Raw genomic sequence first — 24,090 nt, forward strand, 5'->3', positions numbered from 1 at the left:
TTTCTATTTAACGGGTGTTAGAAGTGCTATCTGGGTGCATTCTTTTGAGTCCAAATCCCCCCTCGGGGCTCTTTTGACTTAACTTTGCAAATTGTTTTTGTGCACAAGCACTCAAGCTCACAAGATAAAATTTAAATTAATACAGATAGAGCAACCCCATCCCATTTGTAAAGTGCTATTGCTACCCTTCTTCTTTTTGTAATGATTTCTAAAACCATTGAAACCCGCCTCTTAGCTCAGAGCATTTTGAAAATGTTTCACAGTTAGACAGTGCTAGTTCATGTGTTTCATATAGATATAATTGTGCAATGTCTGTCCATGATCATAAATAGTTTTGAATAATTCCTAACTGGGGAGGTAACTTGGAAGTCTTGTAGTCCTTTTAAACATAATTATTTTTTTCCCACTTTCCAGCTCAAAAGTTGGCACTCACCTTCATCTGTCATTTGGAAGTATTCTCTCAGTTCTGTCATTCAGTTAGTTAATTCAAAAAAATAATTCTTAAAAATGTGTAAATATATACATAATGTAAACTTAGCTATGGTTATACTAGTTATCTACAGTATGTGTGTGTGTAAAAAAAAAATCATGTTAGTGGTCCACGAGATTCAAAATTGTGAGTTTAGTGGTCCCTGAGGTCCAAAAGGTTGGCGACCCCTGATCTAGAACACGCAGGGGCGTATTATGGCCTAGGCCAACAAGGCCGGTGCCTAGGGTAGCATATTTGGGAGGGGCAGCACATCTGCCCTATCCTCTCTTTAAAAGCCAGCTGATAAAGGTCGCTATTCACAGGCAGTGCTCCTTTAAACCCTTGCCCAGGGATATGCTTACAAGGGGAGGCTGGAGGAAAAGACCTTGTGTCAATATGGGTAGCTCCTCTGGAGAGTACTAGATGCTATTCTAGTTTTTTTGCTCTGCCACGTATAATCCGAGATTAGTTTATGGAATTAGTATAGGATGGAATATGTGACATTAAGTGGAATACATCAGAACAGGTATAAAAGTTTAGGTAGCAAGGAGATCTTCACAGCAGCAACTCTACCTATTCAAGATATTTCTCTAAATTCCCAGCCTCCAATTAAATTTCTGATATCTGTAATGAGTCTATTGTAATTCTCTTGAATTACATACTCTGGATCATCACTTAATAGTATTCCTAGGTGTTTGAGGTGCATTAAGGACCAGGAGAAGTGATAGACTGTCTTCAGGTGGGTAAGGGTGTGTTGTGGTATGTTTATAGCATACGAATCTGTCTTTGATAAATTTATTTTGTAGTAGATTATTCTGCTGAAGTGTTTTATTAAATGGAACACGTCTGGAATCGAGTTCAAGGGATCTGATATAAGGAGGGTTACATGGTCTGCAAATCAAACAATGTTCTCAAACTGGGCCCCAGTGGTGACACCCTTTATATTATGGGACATGCAAATCGCCTGAGCAAGGGGTTCCATCACCATTGCAAAAATCAGTGGCGATAAAGGGCATCCCTGTCTTGTACCATTTCGGATTTGGATCTCCGGCGAGCAAAAACCAAAACTTTGCATCTTTCCAAATGGGGACGAATTTAGGGCTTGAATAGCTAGGATGAATGGTTCCGGGAAGTTAAATGATCTTAGTACCTCCCACAGATAGTCCCATCTGACTCTGTCAAAGGCCTTTTCAGCATCCAATGACAGGGCCACCATGGGAGTCCCATATGTCTTGGCTTCTGTGAAAATGTTCAGTAGCCTTCTAGTATTATCCAGGTCTTGTTGACCCTCTATAAAACCCATCTGATCTTGGTGGATTAAGTCAGGTTGAAGGAGGACCAACCTGTTAGCTAACAATTTTGAATACAGCTTCGTATCTACTTTAATCAATGATATGGGTCGAAACTTTCCACATTTTGTATTATTTTTACCTGGTTTGGGTACTGGTAGAATAGATGCCTCTAGGAATTCTCTAAGCATTAGTCCCTTATGTCTTATTTCATTGAAGGGGTTCAGGAGGACTGGGTTAAGGAGCGACTGTAATTTTTGTATATCGTACCAGAGAACCTATCCGATCCTGGTTAAGCCCTAAATTTTAAACAGTGTGTGTCTCGGACATATAACGTTTAAAAACACTTAAAGGGACTGTCAAGTCCAAAATAAACTTTCATGATTCAAATTGGGCATGTCATTTTAAACAACTTTTCAATTTACTTTTATCACCAATTTTGCTTTGTTCTCTTGGTATTCTTAGTTGAAAGCTAAACCTAGGTAGACTCATATGCTAATTTCTTAGACCTTGAAGGTCACCTTTTAATCTGAATGCATTTCGATAGTTTTTCACTACTAGAGGGTGTTAGTTCATGTGTGTCATATAGATAATATTGAGTTCACGCATGTGAAGTTACCTAGGAGTCAGCACTGATTGGCTAAAATGCAAGTTTGTAAAAAGAATTTAAATAATGGGGCAGATACAAGGTAATTACATAGGTAGAATGTGTATTATTATAACTGTGTTGGTTATGCAAAACTGGGGAATGGGTAATAAAGGGATTATCTATATGGTGTTGACTGTCCCTTTAAAAAAAGAAAACATGCACATTTGTTATAAAGCCCATAATCCCCTTAAAAAAACCCTATTTAGATATAAAAACGCACACACTAATATTTGCAACTATATTTATTACAATTTGAATATATATATATATAAATTTTAAGGCTGGGCGGACATTTTCCAAAGTACAGACCTTAGTGAAGGACACCAAGGTACATTTGAAAATAAAACATTTTTTTTTATAGTGTTTGGTGTTATTATACTGATGTGGCTATATCCATGTGCCAGTGTCACTACTGTGTCTTTGTATAGAGCTGGGTGTTATTATACTGGTGCTAATACCACTGACCATATAACCAGCCCTTGTCTGGCTATACCCATGTGCAAGTGTCACTACTGTGTCATTATATAGTGCTGGGTGTTATTATACTGATGCAGATACCATTGATCCTATAACCAGCCCTTGTCTGGCTATACCCATGTGCCAGTGTCACTACTGTGTCTTTGTATAGAGCTGGGTGTTATTATACTGGTGCTAATACCACTGACCATATAACCAGCCCTTGTCTGGCTATACCCATGTGCAAGTGTCACTACTGTGTCATTATATAGTGCTGGGTGTTATTATACTGAGGCAGATACCGCTAATCCTATAACCAGCCCTCCTCTGGCTATACCCATGAGCCAGTGTCACTACTGTGTCATTATATAGTGCTGGGTGTTATTATACTGATGCAGATACCATTAATCCTATAACCAGCCCTCCTCTGGCAATACCTATGTGCCAGTATATTGCTTGGTGTTATTATACTCATGCAGATACCACTGACCCTATAACCAGCCCTTGTCTGGCTATACGCATGTGCCATTGTCACTACTGTGTCATTATATAGTGCTTAGTGTTATTATACAGATGCAGATACCACTGATCCTATAACCAGCCCTCCTCTGGCTATACCCATGAGCCAGTGTCACTACTGTGTCATTATATAGTGCTGGGTGTTATTATACTGATGCAGATACCACTGATCCTATAACCAGCCCTCCTCTGGCTATACCCATGAGCCAGTGTCACTACTGTGTCTTTGTATAGTGCTGGGTGTTATTATACTGATGTAGATACCACTGATCTTATAACCAGCCCTCCTCTGGCTATACCCATGTGCCAGTGTCACTACTGTGTCATTATATAGTACTGGGTGTTATAATACTGGTGCAGATACCACTGACCCTATAACCAGCCCTTGTCTGGCTATACGCATGTGCCAATGTCACTACTGTGTCATTATATAGTGCTGGGTGTTATTATACTGGTGCAGATACCACTGACCCTATAACCAGCCCTTGTCTGGCTATACGCATGTGCTAGTGTCACTACTGTGTCATATAGCGCTGGGTGTTATTATACTGATGCAGGTACCACTGACCCTATAACCAGCCCTTGTCTGGCTATACCCATGAGCCAGTGTCACTACTGTGTCATTATATAGCGCTGGGTGTTATTATACTGGTGCAGATACCACTGACGTTATAACCAGCCCTTGTCTGGCTATACGCATGTGCCAATGTCACTACTGTGTCATTATATAGTGCTGGGTGTTATTATACTGGTACAGATACCACTGACGTTATAACCAGCCCTTGTCTGGCTATACGCATGTGCCAATGTCACTACTGTGTCTTTGTAGAGAGCTGGGTGTTATTATACTGATGTAGATACCACTGACCCTATAACCAGCCCTTGTCTGGCTATACGCATGTGCCAGTGTCACTACTGTGTCATTATATAGTGCTGGGTGTTATTATACTGATGCAGATACCACTGACCCTATAAACAGCCCTTGTCTGGCTATACACATGTGCCAGTGTCACTACTGTGTCATTATATAGTGCTGGGTGTTATTATACTGGTGCAGATACCACTGACCCTGTAACCAGCCCTTGTCTGGCAATACGCATGTGCCAGTGTCACTACTGTGTCTTTGTATAGAGCTGGGTGTTATTATACTGATGTAGATACCACTGACCCTATAACCAGCCCTTGTCTGGCTATACACATGAGCTGGTGTCACTACTGTGTCTTTGTATAGAGCTGGGTGTTATTATACTGATGTAGATACCATTGATCCTATAACCAGCCCTTGTCTGGCTATACACATGAGCCGGTGTCACTACTGTGTCTTTGTATAAAGCTGGGTGTTATTATACTGATGCAGATACCGCTGACCCTATAACTAGTCCTTGTCTGGCTATACGCATGTGCCGGTGTCACTACTGTGTCATTATATAGTGCTGGGTGTTATTATACTGATGCAGATACCACTGATCCTATAACCAGCCCTTGTCTGGCTATACGCATGTGCCAGTGTCACTACTGTGTCTTTGTAGAGAGCTGGGTGTTATTATACTGATGCAGATACCACTGACCCTATAACCAGCCCTTGTCTGGCTATACACATGTGCCAGTGTCACTACTGTGTCATTATATAGTGCTGGGTGTTATTATACTGGTGCAGATACCACTGATCCTATAACCAGCCCTTGTCTGGCTATACGCATGTGCCAGTGTCACTACTGTGTCTTTGTAGAGAGCTGGGTGTTATTATACTGATGCAGATACCACTGACCCTATAACCAGCCCTTGTCTGGCTATACGCATGTGCTAGTATCACTACTGTGTCATATAGAGCTGGGTGTTATTATACTGATGCAGATACCACTGATCCTATAACCAGCCCTTGTCTGGCTATACGCATGTGCTAGTGTCACTACTGTGTCTTTGTATAGAGCTGGGTGTTCTTATACAGATGCAGATACACATCCAGTATTTCACTCAGGCTTTATTTATTCCATAACTTATCACCCAATATTGTGTTGAAGTGATGTTCATATTTATATATGTTTTTTGTATGTATCTAAATATTCAAAGGGTTTTTTTTTTGTTTTTTTTTCTTTTATTGAGGTTTTTATAGGATACAACAAAAAAATAAATAGTTTGTCACATATATAATAAGTATACTAAAGCTGGAAAACAATAAACAGACACTTAAAGGGACATAATACTCATATGTTTAATCACTTGAAACTGATGCAGTATAACTGTAAAAAGCTGACAGGAAAATATCACCTGAGCATCTCTATGTAAAAAAGGAAGATATTTTACCTCACAATTTCCTCAGCTCAGCAGAGTAAGTTCTGTGTAAAAAGTTATACTCAGCTGCTCCCAGCTGCAGGTAAAAATAAAAAAAAATGAAGAAATGAACAGCAGCCAATCAGCATCAGCAGTGCTGAGGTCATGAACGCTTACTGTGATCTCATGAGATTTGACTTATCTCTCATGAGATTTCATAGTAAACTTCCTTTACCTGATTGGTGAAATAATATGAGAGTTCACAATGCTCATCCCCTAAGATGTCCCAGGACAGACACACTAAAATGCTGCTTAGAAATCCTTTACAATGGGAGGTGGCTACTGAGGAACTTTTGAGGTAAAATATCTTTCTTTTTTACATAGAGATGTTCAGGAGATATTTTCTAGTTAGCTTTTTACAGCTATGATGCATCACTTTCAAGTGTTTAAACATTTGGGTATTATGGCCCTTTAATTAAACCCCATACGCCTCTAGGAAACTAAAGAGCCATAACTTATACTAGGAGGAACAGTATAGAAATGCCAACCTGCATACTAAAAGCACAAAATGAAACATTCTTTATGGCAGCAGATGTCTGAAATGTTAAAGAGAAGATTGGACAAAAATGAGTGAAACCTCACTTTTCTTTTAAGACAGAGCCATGAAGTAACCACTGTGCTGGTCACTCTTGGAGCATCTGAACCCTAATTATTATGTCAATTGGTGGTTACATAGAGACCACTTTTGGGCCACTAGATAAATTAGTACTTTATCATACCTATTTATGTGCCGGTACATAGTATATGGAATAAATAATACTATCATTTATCATATGAGAAAGTGAGCATGCCTTCCTAGCAGATTGTGAAGAGTAATAGTAATGTCACTAGGAAATCTGAGATGAGGAAGTGACTTAATTTAGGGAGGAGGATAAATAATGATATTAATATTAAATGCCCATTGTAATAGGTATATGTTAGTAGATAGGCTGCCAGTACCAGAATTGAAACATATTTATATAATTTTCAATATATTTATGCCCATATTTAACTGTCTATGGCATAAATATGTAAGCAGTACATAACCCATGTAAAGCCATAGCCAGACAACATTGGAGTCAAAGTAGACCCAGTCTCAGAGTTCTCTTGACATGGATTGGGACTTTAACACTGGAGATGGTTTCATTAGAGTGAGTCATGAAGTAATCTAAACCCTTGTAATGTGTAAACACTCTGTTCTTAGCATATAGTACCTATAAAGTGTTGTTGGAATTGAACCTGTCCGGACCCACCATCCCGGCCGCCGACGGCGGGACCAGTTGAGGTTTTCAGAGGGCTAAGTAAGGTACATATATCCTAAGTAAGATTCACACGAAAGAGTTATGACTTTTATATGGGGGTACACATTATGGAGGACTTTAATCTAGTTTTGCCAAGAGTCTGGCCAGGAATCACAGGGTTAACCATTCCCCAGCTGAAAGGAAAAATAAAATATTGCTATATAAGCTTGCTGAACCATCAAATACAGCAAAAGGAGCTGAAATATAGGGCAATGAGTTATAGAATAGGCTATTAAGTGTAATGCTCGTGGGATACTCCTCTATCAGACCGAACTTGCCCAGTAGTCTTGTTATCCCAGCGTCGAGTCGGTATGATAGGGGATATCCCAGAGCACAGAAAGTTAGTAAGATGAGGAAGGCGACACTCACCACAGGCAGGGCAGTCCACAGCGGCACCACTAGAATGGTCAGGCAGGCAGGGTTTGGCAACAGCAAAGCACCTCAAGGGCACACCACTAGAATGGTCAGGCAGGCAGGATGTGGCAACGGTAAAGCAGTCCAAGGGCACACCACTAGAATGGTCAGACAGTCCGGATTTAGCAACAGTAAAGCAGTCCAAAAATTTAGGGGTTAACAGGCAGAGTAGTCAGGCACGCAGAGTTCAGCAGCAGTAAATAAATCCAGCAAGTTAGGGGTTAACAAGCAGAGTAGTCAGGCAAGCAGAGTTCAGCAACAAAAAAGGCAATCAGAGAAAAAAACGATCTATCACACCCAGGAGCACACAAGGTAACACCTATACTTGGACAGTGATAAATCGATAAGAAGGCATTTAAATAGGTGCAGGATTCACGCCCAGGCGTCAGGACCGGAATGAGAGAGAGAGGAGCGTGCGGCTATGATGTCAGCACCGCACGCCTCTGGATCCGACACAGCCCCTGGCAACGAGCAGGGAAGGAGATGTCGTGCCCCTATCAATGGCTAGAGCGGCATGGCGTGACATAACCCACTTCTTAAGGGTTCCCAGAGTTGGCCTCAAATGATGAGCAGCATGGAATCTGGAGACCAAAGATGGAGGATGCACATAACAGGCAGAAACCCAGAAACGATCTGCCACAGAGTAACCCTTCCAATGTATCAGATACTGCAGTTGTCTGCACCTGTATCTGGAGTCCAGGATCTTAGCTACCTCATTTTCAGGACCACCACAGACCAGGAACGGAGGAGGAGGAGCTTGGAGCCGGGTATAATCTATTCTTGATGTAAGCCTTGAGTAGTGAAATGTGGAAGACTGGGTGTATGCACAGCGTTTTGGGCAAGGCCACTTTGTAGGCAACAGGAGACGGTCTTTTCAGGACCTTGTAAGGGCCGATAAACCTAGGCCCCAATTTGTGACAGGGTTGACGTAAACGAATATGTCAAGTAGAGATACAAACATGTTCACCCACTGGGATGGCATGTACAGAAGCTCTATGACGATCAGTAAAGTTCTTATATATGGCTGAATGTAGCTGAGAGCGAATACGTTGCCAATGAGTGTTGATCCAGTGACGTGTCGGTCTGCAGCAGGAACCCCAGTGGACTGAGCAGAAAGAGGGAAAACACGAGGTTGATACCCTGCTGCGGCTTGAAATGGAGAACATCGAAGAGAAGAGTGTCAATGAGTGTTTCTTGCCAGCTCTGCTAGGGTAGCAATTCAGTCCAGTTGGTATGGAAAGTGTTGACAAAGGCTCTGAGGTAGGCTTCAAGATCCTGGTTTACTCTCTGTTAGTCCATTGGTCTGAGGGTGGTAGCCAGAAGACAAAGAAACAGTGGTTCCGATCAACTTACTCTCCAAAAATCTCTCCAAAAGGTAGAGATGAACTGTGGACCTCTGTCGGAAACGATATTCACAGGAATGCCATGAAGTCGTACCACATGCAAGAGAAAAAGAGACGATAATTCTTGGGCAGAAAGCAGTTTGGTTAGGGGTACGAAATGAGCCAGTCTGGAAAAGCGCTCCACCACAACCCAGATAACCATATGGTGGTCAGAAGGTGGAAGGTCCCCAATGAAATCCATTGTTATGTGTGTCCATGGTTGTTTGTGACACACATAACTATGGACAATGTGTGTCCATGGTTGTTTGTTGGCAGCACAAGTTGTGCAGGCTTTCACATAATCCTTAGTGTCAGACTTCATAGTAGGCCACCATAAATGTTGGGAAAGACGCTTAAAAGTCCTAGTCAAACCAGGATGCCCTGAGAGTTTGCTATCATTAGCCCAGGATAGCATAGGTGTGCGTAGGTTCAGAGGTACAAAGAGAATATCGGAGGCCCGGGGGGCTCCAGGAGGTTTACTAGACTGGGCACATTGCAATCTTTGCAGAAGGGTGGTATTTAGTTGAGCAACCACAGAGGAGGGGGGTATGATGTGTTCATTAGGAGATTCAGAGGAGTCACTTGAGTGAGGGAACTGATGGGAAAGGGCGTCCGGCTTCTTGTTCTTGGTCCCAGGAAGATAATAGACCACAAAGTTAAAACTGGAAAAGAACAAGGCCCACCTGGCCTGTCGAGGATTGAGTCAATGAGCAGTCTCTAGGTAAGTCAGATTTTTGTGGTCTGTAAAAATCTGAATGGGATTGACGGTGCCCTCTAACCAATGATTCCATTCAGTCAAAGCCATCTTAATGGCTAAGAGTTCACAGTTACCCACATCATAATTCCTCTCAGCAGGAGCAAAGCATTTAGAGAAAAAGGCTACAGGGTGTGACTTGGAAGTCAAAGGATCCCTTTGGGTTAGAATTGCTCCAGCCCCTATCTCGGAGGCATCAAGCTCTAAAGTGAATTGTAGGTCGGGTTAAGGATGGTGGAGCACAGGAGTAGAACAGAAAGCCTTTTTCAGACAAGAGAAGGCATTTATGGCTTCAGGAGGCCAACGTTTACAGTCTTTGTTCCGTTTTGTCAATTAAGTGAGAGGAGCGACTGTTTGAGAAATGTTCTTTATAAACTTGCAGTAATAATTGGAGAACCCCAAGAACCTCTGTAATTCCTTTAAAGAAGTAGGCTGAGGCCATTCTACAACTGTGGTGAGTTTAGCAGGATCCATGGCAAAACCCTCCTTCGAGATGACATAACCCAAGGAATTAGATCTGAACTTGAGCAAACTCACATTTTTCTAGCTTGGCTACCAAATAATTGGCTCTGATATGTAGAAGAACCTGTCTCACATGTTTATGATGCTCCTCTAAAGTGGAAGATAAAACAAGGATGTCATCCAAATAGACGATGAAAGTGTAGTTGAGAAGGTCACAGAAGACATCGTCGACGAATGCTTGGAAGACTGCAGGCGCGTTACACAGTCCAAAGGGCATTTCAAGGTATTCGTATTGCCCAGATCTTGTGTTGAAGACGGTCTTCCATTCGTTGCCTGGAAAGATGTGAATCAGATGCCCCACGTAAATCCAACATGGTGAAAAAGCGAGCATCCTGGAGCGATGGGAATGGGATAGCGATTCATGATAGTTATGTTGTTTAAGACCCTGTAGTCGATGCAGGGTCTGAGCCAACCATCCTTCTTACTGACGAAAAAGAAGCCTGCCCTGACAGGAGAGGAGGAAGGACGAATGAAACCTTGAGCTAGGTTCTCTTGGATGTACTCCTCCATGGATTTGGTTTCAGCTTTGGAGAGTGGATAAGTCCTCCCTTTAGGAAGTGGGGCTCTGGGCAAGAGGTCGATCTTGCAGTCATAAGGATGGTGGCATCGCAGCACGTCGGCTGCTTATTTCTCAAACACATCTGCCAAGTCTGCATATACTGAAGGAAGGTTTGGAGGAGTCTGTATACTGGCTACGGGAATGCGGAGCAGAGGAGTGACTTTAGCAAGGCAGGAGTGGAAACAGGAAATAACCCAGGAGGCCAGTTGTCCCTCAGCCCAGTTGAACTGTGGATTCTATATCCGAAGCCAAGGAATACCAAGGATGACAGGCTTTGCTGGGGAATGAATGACCTCAAACTGCAACTGTTCGGTATGAAGGACTCCCACAGTCAGGGGTGCTGACTCAAACTGGATCAACCCTGAACCAAGGGGGGTGCAATCCAGAGTAGTTATTTTGAGACAATGTCTTTTCTGCAAAAGAGGAAAACCAGCTTATATCATGTAAGGGTGATCCAGGAAGTTCCCAGCTGCCCCTGAATCAATGAAGGCTTGAATGTGGACACTATTCTGAAGGAAGGTAATGCTTAGAGGTACCCCTGTGTTATCTCCTAAGCATTGGCTTTTCCCAGCCGAATGTCACAGTCCTTTAGTTGGTGGGTGTTAGATCCACAATAAAAGCATAGTCTCAATCTACTTCTTCTCTGTCTTTCAGACTCTGAAAGTTTGAAGGAGGAGAGATCCATGGGTTCCTCCACTGAGATAACTGAAGCTGCTGAGGGGGTAGAGGATACTGCCGAAACCGGACGAATAGGATGACGGGAGGGAAGGACCCTCCTTGTTCTGTCTCTTTCGGCTTGTCTCTCCTGAAAGCGAGAGTCCAGACTGATACAAAGTGTTATAAAGTCATCTAAATAAGAAAGAATGTCATGATAAGTGAGTTCATATTTGATGCGTTCATTTAGATTCCTCCTAAAGGCTGCCTTGAGAGCACTGCCGGACCAAGTATAATGTAATGATCATGGGATACTTCTCTATCAGACTGAACTCGGCCAGTAGTCTTGTTATCCTGGCGACGAGCCGGAATGATAGAGAATATCCCAGAGCAGAGAAAGTTAGTAAGATGAGGAAGGCAGCACTCACCACAGACAGGACAGTCCACAGCGGCAACGGCAGAGCAGTCCAAGGACAAACCACTAGAATGGTCAGGCAGGGTTTGGTAACAGCAAAGCAGTCCAAAGGCACACCACTAGAATGGTCAGGCAGCCAGGATTTGGCAACAGTAAAGCAGTCCAAGGGCACACCACTAAAATGGTCAGGCAGGCAAGATTTGGCAACAGGATTCGCGCCCAGGTGTCAGGACCGGAATGAGAGACATCAGCGCCGCATGCCTCCAGCCCCGACACAGTCCCTGGCAACGAGCAGGGAAGGAGATGCCGCGCCCCTAGCAACGGCTAGAGTGGCTCAGCATTATATTAAGGGGTGTAATTGATGCAGACTTAATACATGGACACTGTTAGGTGGTGCCCAAAAATTAGGCACTGTATGTTAAATACATCAAGTAGTATTATGCCAAGAGTATAATGTACTAGTAAAATATATGAGCATGTTACATTAATCCTGAAGTAGGGGTCTATGGAAGATATGCAGTATCTGACAAATGTAATTAGCTTATTACCAATAAGTCACTAAACCTTATTTTTTACAAATGCAGCTATCTAAACTTCTTTTGTACAGCATTGCAATCAAAACAAATATAAATCTGAACGTATATATTAAGGATTCTGAGACTCTGGCTTCATCTGCAGCATTTTGTTGTGTATCCACATAGGATCAGTCATATATGTAAGATGAAACCAGATCCCCTATGTCCGTTAAGGGATCTACTATGTGTTCATGACATTAGTTATCTAGTCTTGTCAGATAAACTTCAATGTGAATTGATGTCTGGAATTACCCCACTCCAGTCCTTAAGATTGTTTGATTACCAGAGGAGCCCCGAGAGTCATGTTGTGAAAGAAGCTCAAGCCAACTTAAGCTAAGGGAATGGAGAGAAGGCATATGGTAGAGATTGTGATCGTTCAGATCCAACAAAGGGACCATTAGCGACTATGCAAAATAGTACTTGGATTCAGTTTTGAGATCCAATGCTCTGTCCCATCTACTGAAGGCTGATGTTGAGATGTGCTTATTTAGCTCCACGGCCTCTTGACCCTTGCTGCTATCACTTTTCTCTGTGACTCATTCTTAGTGGAGGGAGCAGAGCCACAATAGCTAGCCCAGGTATAGTCCACTGGGGTTTCAATTCTCTGTGATGATTAACTTATGGCTACTAATGGCACATATGTATCTCTGGATGCCAGACACTCCGCTGGAGAAATATGTGAGTCGACACCTGTCAGGCTGACATTCTGTCCATGCGCTCCAAAGCATTCAACGATATGGCTGACTAGCTGGGTGAAGTGTTCACCTAGTAAATCACTCAAGTCTGATAGTAATGATAGCAGAGTGATTTCCAAGTTTTGCATAGCTCAATTTATGCGGTAGCTCAATTGAATAGCAGTTAGAGTCAACCTGCTTGTTTACGGCTTAACCCGTAGTGCCGTGGGGGGGGTGATGTTGAGTGTTCTGTGAAGACCGCTATTCTATTTCCGATCTCGAGCAAAGTAAAGTGGTCATAAGTACTGCAAATTTTTGTATGATATCACACAAAACTTAGAGACTTCCAAAATCTGAGTTTAGGCAGAATATAACACTTGTGATACTACCCTAATCTAGGGTCCCACTGATAGCGGTTATCACAGAAGTGCAGTTGTAATAACAAGAAATGTCCCAATTCATCAAAATAAATGTAAACGTTAGCTTACCGCTTCAGATGACGATCCAGATTCGTAGCGATCGGTGTATTAGGTGATATAAAATATTCCAATGTTGGACTCACCTAGATTGCACCACTAAGTATAGCCATAGTGCACTCGCGGTTGTAGCCTCCGTAATTACAGCAGGTAAGGTGCACTGCTGTGGGCTGCCTCCCTCACGGGACTGCTAGGGCTCTCCAAAAACCCTTAATAACCAAGCGGTAAACAAGTAAAACAGTTGCACAGTCCCACGGAGTAGAAATGTAGGCAGGGAGAGATAAATGTATTAAAAGTCAATTTATTATACTTGCATTAAGAATATAAACAGCACAGAACACAGAGTCCACAGCTGACGCGTTTCCTGCTTCACTGGCAGTTCATCAGAGCTAAAGACAACGTCTCAAGCAAGTGCTTTAATCAGAGGTGAGTGGTCAAAATGACCAATCATAGGTAAGACAGGTGAAGTTACAATTTAACCATTCATTGACCTAACTCACAGCAATATGTTAAATGCTACAATGTGTGCTAGTTAAAACAAACCTACACAAAGACACACTAAAAAAATTTAATACAGTGTTCATAACTAGAAAAGCGGAACTTTAGTCAATAAACACACTTAATGTATGCCTTGAAATGAGAATACAAACATTACTAGCACAAATATTTCAATACGTAGAAGTTTAGTAAGACACGAAACAGTATAAATAAGATAAGTGCAAATAGTATATTACTTTAAACTGCTGCATAGAGAATATTGTAGTTGCATCTCTAGTCAAGAAAAAGGGCAAAGTAGAGAAAGCCTAATGATGAACATCATGCAAAAAATTTATGCAAAAAAATTATTAAATAATAACAAGTGTGAGCTAGCTGGTCAGTTCACACCAAGTGTAGAGACACGCAAAAATTGAGTAAAAAGGGTAACCATTCTCAGCTATATTAATCCTTACAAATAAGTATTACTAGGCGAATACACCAAAAACACTGTGAGCACAACCTATCTATCTATAAACAGCTTAACATCACTAATTTTATTCATTCCTAGAGGGAAGCCCGTTTTTAGTGTGTGTATCCAAAAAATTTATTTCCTGGACTTTTGTATGAGTCCATACAGCAAAGGTATCTCAAAATATAATAGTAGGTAGGGATGAGGCTGTTGAATCTCCTGAGAATTTAGTAAAATATTTGGAGTTTTTTTGCAGCTTAAACACGCCCCCCCCCCCCCCATTCAAAGGTTTTTAACTCACTATAAATTGAATCTTAGCTTACTATAAATTAAATAGACTCAAGTATATATACCCAATGGATGACTGATTTGACTACTCAAATTTCACATATAGACCAGAATGTAAGGTTCTAGTTGAACAAAAGTGAATCAATAATGTGCAATTAATTTGACTAAGCCAGATAGTCTTTAACCCCTTGAGTGCTAACAACGGGTCTGAGCCGTCGCAGAGTTTCCTACTCTGGTGCTAACAACGGCTCAGAGCCGTCACTAGCACTCTCACATCTTGAGGGAGATCTGGGGGCTCCCACCCGCTCCTACCCCGATTGGGCCTTCATAGTGACAGGCATCGCCGGGGCTTCACGTTTTGTGCGGTGACGTCACGCGCAATGACGTCACCGCGCAACTTTATTAAAGATGTACAATACAAAGTATAGGGAAAGGGGGCATGCTGCTTAGATGCCTATATCTCAGGCATCTAAGCAACTACAGACCCCCAAGACCCACCGTTGGAAATCGCCTAACCTTTCCAACAGTGTAAGTCTTGTGGATCTGGAAAAAAAAATACAAAAGTTAAAAAAAAATATTTAAAAAAAATAAAACTTAAATCACCTTAGCACCCAGGTGGGAAAGTGCTTAGCACTCAAAGGGTTAAAGACCAAGGCCTAGTTTCCATTGAGGTGATAAATTCTGGAAACTAAAGATTTATCTCAATTTAAGCCTATGGAGATTTTTTATATAGCAACCAGTTTACCACCACAGTCTGGTCAACCCTGGAATAATCTGTGCCCATCTTCAGTTTTTAATAAATAATTTTGTGCTGGAGTTCTATTCATGTCATTCTTGTATAATTTGCTGTATTATGCCTTATTGTTACCAATTTAGGCCTAGTTTCCATTGATGTGGTAAATTGTGGAAATTGGTGATAAAAACATTTATCTCCATTAAAGTTTATGGCGATTTTTTATGTTACCACCAGTTTCCAAACTTTACCACCTCAATGGAACAAGGGCTTATTCATTAGAGGTGATATTTCTGCTACAATTAAATATACTTCTAGGGAGGAGTCTTGGTGCTAAGATGTTGGCATAGTACCTGATTTAGACATTAGATATTTGAATGGTCAAAGGTTTCTTTAAAATAAATAGACCAATAACAAAAGCATATATAGAGGCCTATTTATTAAAGGTCTTGCGGACCTGATCCGGCAGTGTGGATCAGGTCCGCAAGACCTCGTTGGATGCGGAGAGCAATACGCTCTCCGTATTCAGCATTGCACCAGCAGCTCACAAGAGCTGCTGGTTCAACGCCGCCCCCTGCAGACTCGCGGCCAATGGGCCGCCAGCAGGGAGGTGTCAATCGTACTCGATCGGGTTGAATTGTGGGGATTCCTGTCAGCCTGCTCAGAGCAGGCGGACAGGGTTATGGAGCAGCGGTCTTTAGACCGCTGCTTCATAACTGCTTTTTCTGGCGAGTCTGAAGACTCGCCAGAAACACGGGCCCACAAGCTCCATACAGAGCTTGATAAATGGGCCTCATAGTATTTCTACCAGTAGCATACAATACATAAATAGAAAATTAAACTTTGTATGTCAGTATGCAATGTATGTCAAATGTACATCTGTTTCATTCACAGCAAGCCAACAATGTAGAAAGGATGGAGTAAAAATATATAATAATGAAAGACCTACTGGAACCTTAATTGCAACTCATTGTAGTGACACAGTCCCTGCTCCTGTGAGCACAAAAGGTCCAATGTCTATCAATTTCTACACTGACTCAGAAACTATAATGCATGGATTTCTGGCAAACTATTGGTCAACAAGTGAGTAACTCTTAAATACGTAATGTGTTTACTACTGTAACCATGTTACCATATAATATGTAAGTTTTGTATATTTTAGTTGAAATAAGTTTTTATTGTCATACACATCAAAAATTACAGTTCACAGTAACCCTCCGAACATATCCCTTCTCTCCCCTTATCCTCTTGTGGATATCAGAAGTCCAGCAGTCTTTCTTCTAATGTGGGGATGATTTCAGAAAGTCTATTAGTGCAGTACAGTTATTAAACATTTATAATTCAATGCAAGCTTTAGGGCCTGTGATGTCTGTTGAACTTCAATTTGATCGAGGGTAGGGGATAGAGAGGAGGGGACAACCAGAGAGAAAAATCGACAACAAGAGCTTCGTAATACCGAGTCCCCTCTCCCCCCGACCCCCCCTCCCTCCGGCTTCTATATTGTGTAAACTTTCATTCTTTTCCAATAACATTCCAATAACAAATAATAACTTTACCTCTTGAAATTCATTGAACTTGTCCGCCATGCCATCCCTCCGCCACCGAGTCCAGGATAGGGGTCTCTCCTAGGATTTGGCCCAATCTCAGCCCTTGAGACAATAAATTATCTATGACAGCTAGTGAATCTTTTCTATTGCTTACTCTTTTGTTAATGATTGTGTGTTCTCACTTCTCCTAGATTGTTAGTGGCCTGCCAAGATCCAGTAATTCCACACCTTAAAAAATTGATCTTGGTTGTTCTGGCTAAAGGCTATCGTCTCTGACATTTTGTAGGTGGCTTGAATTTTGTCTTTAACTTCCCCCCATGAAGGTGCTCCTGTTTTCCAGTGTCTAGCAACGCATATTCTGGTGGCAGTACAGAGAATGCGAATAAATGTGTTGGTGGCTGTATTGAGTTGACTAATCCTATTGTTTAGTAGTGCTTGTGGTGCAGTTAGGGAAATATTTACTGAGAGTACCTCGGTAATCAATTTAGACAGTTGGGTCCAGATCTGTTTGATATGGGGGCATTCCCACCACATGTGGATATATGTTCCTGTTTCAGTGCAACCTCTATAACATAACTTATTACCTCTATGAGTGTAATGGGAAGTGATGACAGGGGTAAGATACCATCGGAAGGAAGTCTTGATGCTGTTTTCCCTGAAATCTTCACTAATTAACCCTTTGCTAGAAGTGTAAAAGATTTTTTCCCATTCCTCTCGGGTGTGGATTATATTGAGTTCTTTTTCCCATCTTTCCATCACAGATGTTTTAGTAGAGAATGTGGACTGCTGAAGTTATAAGTATATTGCAGAAATTAATTTTTTGAGTCGTTGTGATGTGTTACAATAGTGTTCGAGGGTAGTTAATTTTGTGTTGGTGTTAGATGATTTGTATTTGGTTACTGCCGATGCCACTTGTAAATATAGGAACCATTGCAATTTGTCTGGGTAGATTTTATCCTGAATTTGTTGGAATGTAGCTACTTTATTATTGACCATAAAATCTGCGACTCTGTATAATCTTTATTTTCCCATTTTCCCAGCTGTACGTGGAAATCTACGTTTAAAAGGGTCCTCAGTGGTCTAACCACCGAGTCCCCTGGAATTAGATGAAGTGAGTCGGCCACTGAGGACCAAGTCTGCATCATCTCTATAGTAAGCTTTGAAGTGTGGATGTCCTGAAAGGGTTGTCTCGACCGTCCCCACAAAATGTCATCTGGTCTTTTGTACCCTGCTAGGGTTGTCTCCACCCTCACCCATATAACATCGTCTGATTTTATACTCAATAGGGTAGTCTGCGCTAGTCTCGCTGCTTGATAATAGTGAATTAAATTTGGTACTCCTACTCCACCTAGTTGTCTACGTTGTTGAAGGATGTGAGAGGGGATTCTGGCTTTCTTGTTGCCCCTTAGAAATCCTATCAGGTCCGTTTGTATTCTTTTTAAATCTGCTAAGGGAACTTTAATTGGGAGGGCCCTAAAGAGATATAGTATTCTTGGGAGGATATTCATTTTTATTGCTGACAATCGGCCGTACCAAGAAAAACCTCCCCCCCTCCATTTAGTGATGTCTTTGCGGATCGTTTTGTATAAGGGAATATAGTTTAAGTTGTAAAGGTCAGCAATGTTACCTGACAGCTTGTTCCCCAGATATTTAATTGCTGTATGGGCCCATTGAAATTCAAAATTGGCTTCTATAAGTTTTTTGGTGTGGTCGCGAAGAGCGATAGGGATTGCCTCGCATTTATCTAAGTTAACTTTATATCCCGATATATCCGAGTATTCCTGTAAAATTCGGTATAAGTTTGGGAGAGATATCAACGGTTTAGTTAACGTGAGGAGCACGTCTTCCGCTAAGAGGGAGATTTTAAATTCATGATCTCTAATTTTAACACCATGAATATCTGGGGATGAGCGTATGGTAGCAGCTAGGGGTTCTATACACATTGCAAAGAGGAGCGGCGACAAGGGGCACCCCTGTCTCGTGCCGTTTAAGATTTCTATAAGTTTTGATTGGTAACCCGCTGTTCTTACGTTAGCTGTTGGGTGAGAGTATATGCTTTTTTTTTTTTTAATTTCTTTTTATTAAAGATTTTGGTCAAATAACAAAACTTAACACAATTTACAGTATTGCTCTAAAAGCCATTTCTCAATCCATTTCTTTACATTGTGTCACTTATAAATTACAATAAACTCATAAACATAGGCATCTTTAAGCAATATTATTACATCTTATTGAACAAAATCAATTTTTTCTTTTTTCCTTAAACTTTTTTATCAAACCTTAGCTAGTCAAAATACCAAGTGGGATAAAACCTGTAGGCCCATGTCGTAGGCCCAGCCCTCCTACATTGTTTTTCCGTAACTCGGAAAGAGGGGGGGGGAAGGGAGAGGAAGAGGGAAAAAAAAAAAAAAAAAAAAAAAAAAAAAAAAGGAGAGAAATAATCCCCTCTCCTTCTCCTCCCCTTCTCTCCTCTAAAGAAGAGAACAGGAGGTTAAGTAATTCTATTTCCTTCATAGTGCTCGTCTCTCTGCCTACCAAATCCCCAACAAAACTATCTCCGTATTTCTAAATGGAAAAATAAGATACTCTCTCTCACTCACCGGAAATCCTTTAATAAACGCTGCCCATTTTTTAAAGAACGCACATATATCCCTGTCATTGTTCATATCCACATTATATTGTTCAAGTATATATTGTTTTTTCAGGTAATTTTTAATTTCGGCTAATTTAGGAATATCTGCTATCTTCCATTTCCTGAATATCAGACTTCTCACTGCCAGGATAATTGCATTAATTAATTTCCTGTACTGGAAATTTTGTGTCTCATCCCATAAACAGACTATCCTTCTTAAATTAAGATTCCCAATGGGAAGCTTCAAAGAGTTAGAGGCCCAGTAGGCAACTTTCTGCCACATCTGATAAACTTTAGGGCATTCCCATATCATATGAGTCAAATTTGCCCCCAAATATGAGCACTTTGGACACTTCTGGAATGCTATGTTACCCCACTTAAACCCTTTTTCTGGAGTATAATAAATTCTATAAAGTAATTTCACATGTGATTCCCTCCATGTTGAAGATAAAGTACTTTGATTCACCAGTTCAATAGACCTTACAACGTGAGATATACTTATCTCCACGTCCGCATTTAATTTAGTCCAGTGCAGTGATATCTCTCTAAAGTTAGAATCCTTTAATCTAGACATTATTATTTGATATCCCATAGAGATTGAATAAAGTCCATTCTTAAACATTCCGATCCATGTCTCAAGATCCCCCCAGCTCCAGCTCCCCTCCGATTCCCTTATGAGTGTATACACATAGTGTCTGGCTTGTAAATATGCATAGAAATCTTTATTCTCTAATTTAAATTCCTGCCTCAAAGTACTAAATGTTTTAATTGTAGCACTTTCCAGCTCCACTAGCTGGATAATCCTAGATAGCCCTAAATCTCTCCAAATCTGTAAGACTCTAGACTGAGAACCATCTTGAAATTCAGGATTTCCCAAAAGTGTTTGGTATCTGGAAATGTTAGGTTTAAGTGTTAGTAGTGAGAGAATTTTTCGCCAAGCTAATATAGGCGTATAAATAGATTTAAGGAGCTTAATTCTTATTGGTATGTTTCTAGGTTCAGAGTGAATTAAAGAAACTGGTAGGAAAGGATAGGTCACATTATTCTCAAGATTGTTATTAGTTACATATCCTGCATTCACTATCCAGTCTAGAACAATCCTAGCCAAAAACACTAAATTATATACATGAATATCAGGTAGTGCCATACCTCCATTTTTTTTTGCTAGACAAAGTCTCCTAAATGCTAATCTAGGTCTCTTACCCTGCCATATAAACCTCCGGATTGAAGTATTTAAATCTTTCAAGTCTTTCCCCTTAAGTAATACAGGGGTATTTTGAAAAGCATATAGCATTTTGGGTAATAAGATCATCTTAAATAGTGCTATTCGGCCTGACAATGAAAGTGGGAAATTTTGCCAATTTCTCAGACTCTCTTTAACTTTTTCAATTATAGGAGAAACATTCAAGCTGTACCAGGTTTTCGGTTGCCTTGATATATTTATACCCAAATATTTAAAGGCTTCCGGTGCCAGTCTAAAGGGGGTCTCCACCTTATCCCCCCCTCTATCCAGGACCCAGAAAATCTCTGATTTTGAAATATTTATCCTATAACCAGAAAAGGAGCCATACACTTCAATGATTGATAATATTTTTGAGATATTTTGTCTAGCATTAGAGACATATAAAAGAATATCGTCAGCATATAAAGTAATCTTCATTTCCTTTGTTCCCACTCTAATACCTTCTATATGTTGACGTAGCATAATTGCCAGAGGTTCAATTGATATATTGAACAAAAAAGGAGAGAGCGGGCAACCCTGTCGGGTACCTCTTCCAAGACAAATATCAGCTGACAAAATATTATTTACTATTAACTTTGTGATGGGTGTATTATAAAGATTGCATATGAAGTTAACAAAGTCATTTTTAAACCCAAACTTAGTAAGAGAGAATATCAGGTGATCATAGTATATCGAATCGAACGCTTTTTCAGCATCGATTGAAATAAGCGCAGAATCTACTGGATTACTTACTTTAAACATTGATACATCCTTTAAGTTGTTATAATAATCAATTATCAAAAAAATTTCCCTGATCTTAGCTGCAGAGTTTCTTTTATACATGAAGCCTGCTTGATCCTCATGTATTATAGTGGGTAGAACCTTTTGTAGCCGATTAGCAAGTATAAATGTAAGCAATTTATAATCGGAATTAAGTAGTGCTATGGGGCGATATGATTCTTTCTTAGTTGGGTCCTTACCCGGTTTCAGAATCAGCATTGTCAGGGAAGCAGTGAAACTAGAGGAGATTAGTTTGTTCTCCTTGTAAAAATAATTATATAAATTTTTCAAATAAGGAGTGATGTTTTGTCCTAATATCTTATATAATTCATTAGGAATTGCATCTGGTCCAGGCGCTTTATTTCTCGCTAAGTTTTTAATAGCTTTATCAATTTCATCCGCAGAAATTGTGGCATTCATATTAGCACATACTTCAGGGGATATAACTGGGTTCTTAATCTTCTCCCAGAATTCCTTTCTATGTTGTTTATTCGAGTTTTGAAGGGCATATAAATTACTATAATATCTAGTGAATACTTTAAGTATATCCTCAGATTTTGTTACAGTTGTACCCTCATCCTGAATACTCTCCATCACTGTAGTTCCTCTATTATTCTTAACTAAAGCTGCTAACAGTTTCCCTGATCTATTTCCATGCTTGTAAAATTTAGCTTGTAAGCTAATCTCCTCTTGTGTTGATTTGTAAATTAACAGAGTATCCCTCTCTTTCTTAGCTCTCGTATATCTTTCCCAACTCTCCGTTGATCTGTCTAAAATATATTGATTATATGCATTAGAGAGAAATCTTAATACTTCCTGTTCTCTTTTCTTATTTTTTCTTTTTAATGCTATTATATAAGAGGTAATTTCTCCTCTTAACACAGCTTTTGCCGTTTCCCAGAAGACCAGAGGTTTGTTTGTATATTCATGATTAAACCGCGCAAATTCTTCAAACTTACTTCTTAAAAATTCTTTAAACTTTATATCATTTGTCAAGAATTTTGGGAACCAGAAACGTGGAGATGAATGAGTAAAAAAAGGGATCGAAAGGGAAATCGGAGCATGGTCTGATATCGAGACAGGATAAATATTTGTTCTAATATTTAAATTTGCAACCTTGTCATTAACCAAGAATATATCAATCCTTGAAAGGGATTTATGTGCTTTGGACAAGCAGGTGTATTCCCGAGCCTCTGGATTCATATTACGCCATATGTCCCTAAGAGCCAAATTTGAGAGAATTTTCCTAAACATTTTGGATTCGAGTGCATCCCTTTTTGTCTTAACTAGTTCTACCTTTTTTCTGTGTCTATCTAGGGGAAATTGCGGGGCCATATTAAAGTCCCCTCCCATAATTACATATCCCTCTACACATTGTAATATCTTTAATTGGAGATTATCCCAAAAACTCGGTATCACGTTATTTGGAGCATATATGTTACATAATGTGTAAATAGAGTTACCTATTTTTAATTTTAACAAAAGGTACCGCCCTCCTTCATCCGTAAATATTTGTAATATTTGTGCTTTAATTTTTTTTGCTATTAAAATCACTACTCCCTTCCGTTTATGTTCTCCTGGTGATGCTATTACATCTCCAACCCATGAAGTTTTTAATTTAGCAGTCTCTTTTAAATTTAAGTGTGTTTCCTGTAAAAATGCTATAGAGCAATTCAATTTCTTCAAATGGGATATTACTGTCTTTCGTTTTACAGGTGAACTAAAGCCCCCAATGTTCCATGAAATTATATTAATAAAATTTGTGGAGTCAGTCATTTCTGTGACTTAATATACATACTTTCAATTCGTTTGAAGAAAGAGAGGAAGGGGGAGAAAAAAAAAAAAAAAAAAAAAAAAAAAAAAAGGGTTTTCCCCCCTCTCCTCACCCCCCCCACCCCATGTCTCCGTATACATTCTGTACTATTATCCCATCTTTCTACCCACATACACAAAGAAAAAGTAGATATACACATAATAATAAAAAAAAATAAGATTCGCTGGTCTTATCCCTCTCTTCATGTCTTTTTATAGTATTTTGTTTTCTGTCAAGAATTTTTCAGCTACTTTGCGGTTATCAAAGAAGTATACCTCATCCCTGTATGTTATTTTTAATTTAGCTGGGTAAAGCAAGGTCGCCTGGACGCCCTGATTGATAAGCTTTGTACATATGGGTGACATTTCCTTTCTTCTTAAGGAGGTCTCGTAAGAGAAATCCTGAAAAATAAATATTCTGTCCTCCCCTATGAGAATTGGTTGCATTTTTCTGTAAAATTGCAATATTGTCACCTTGTCCTGGTAGTTTAATAGTTTAGCAAGTACTGGTCTTGGTCTTGTACCCTTATTACTGCTAGTTAACTGACTGCCTATCCTATGTGCCCGTTCCACTATTATATTAGGGTAAGTGGAAGGAATACCTATAAGCTTAACCAGGTTTGAGGAGATAAATTCTGCTAAGTTTTCATTTCCCTTCGTTTCAGGGAGACCTACTATCTTAATATTGTTCCTTCTGGAACGGTCCTCCAAA

General features: G+C 40.2%; 1 protein-coding gene across 1 annotated transcript in view; it reads left to right on the forward strand.

The window, feature by feature from the left end:
- The window catches only part of CUBN (cubilin), a 749,121-nt gene that overhangs the window by 610,552 nt on the left and 114,479 nt on the right, over positions 1-24,090 (forward strand). The window contains exon 57 of the mRNA XM_053713984.1: positions 16,284-16,468. Coding sequence (XP_053569959.1) covers positions 16,284-16,468 — 185 coding nt within the window. The remainder of the gene's footprint in view (positions 1-16,283; positions 16,469-24,090) is intronic.

The sequence above is a fragment of the Bombina bombina genome, chromosome 5, assembly GCF_027579735.1.
Source record: "Bombina bombina isolate aBomBom1 chromosome 5, aBomBom1.pri, whole genome shotgun sequence".
Classification (NCBI taxonomy): domain Eukaryota; kingdom Metazoa; phylum Chordata; class Amphibia; order Anura; family Bombinatoridae; genus Bombina; species Bombina bombina.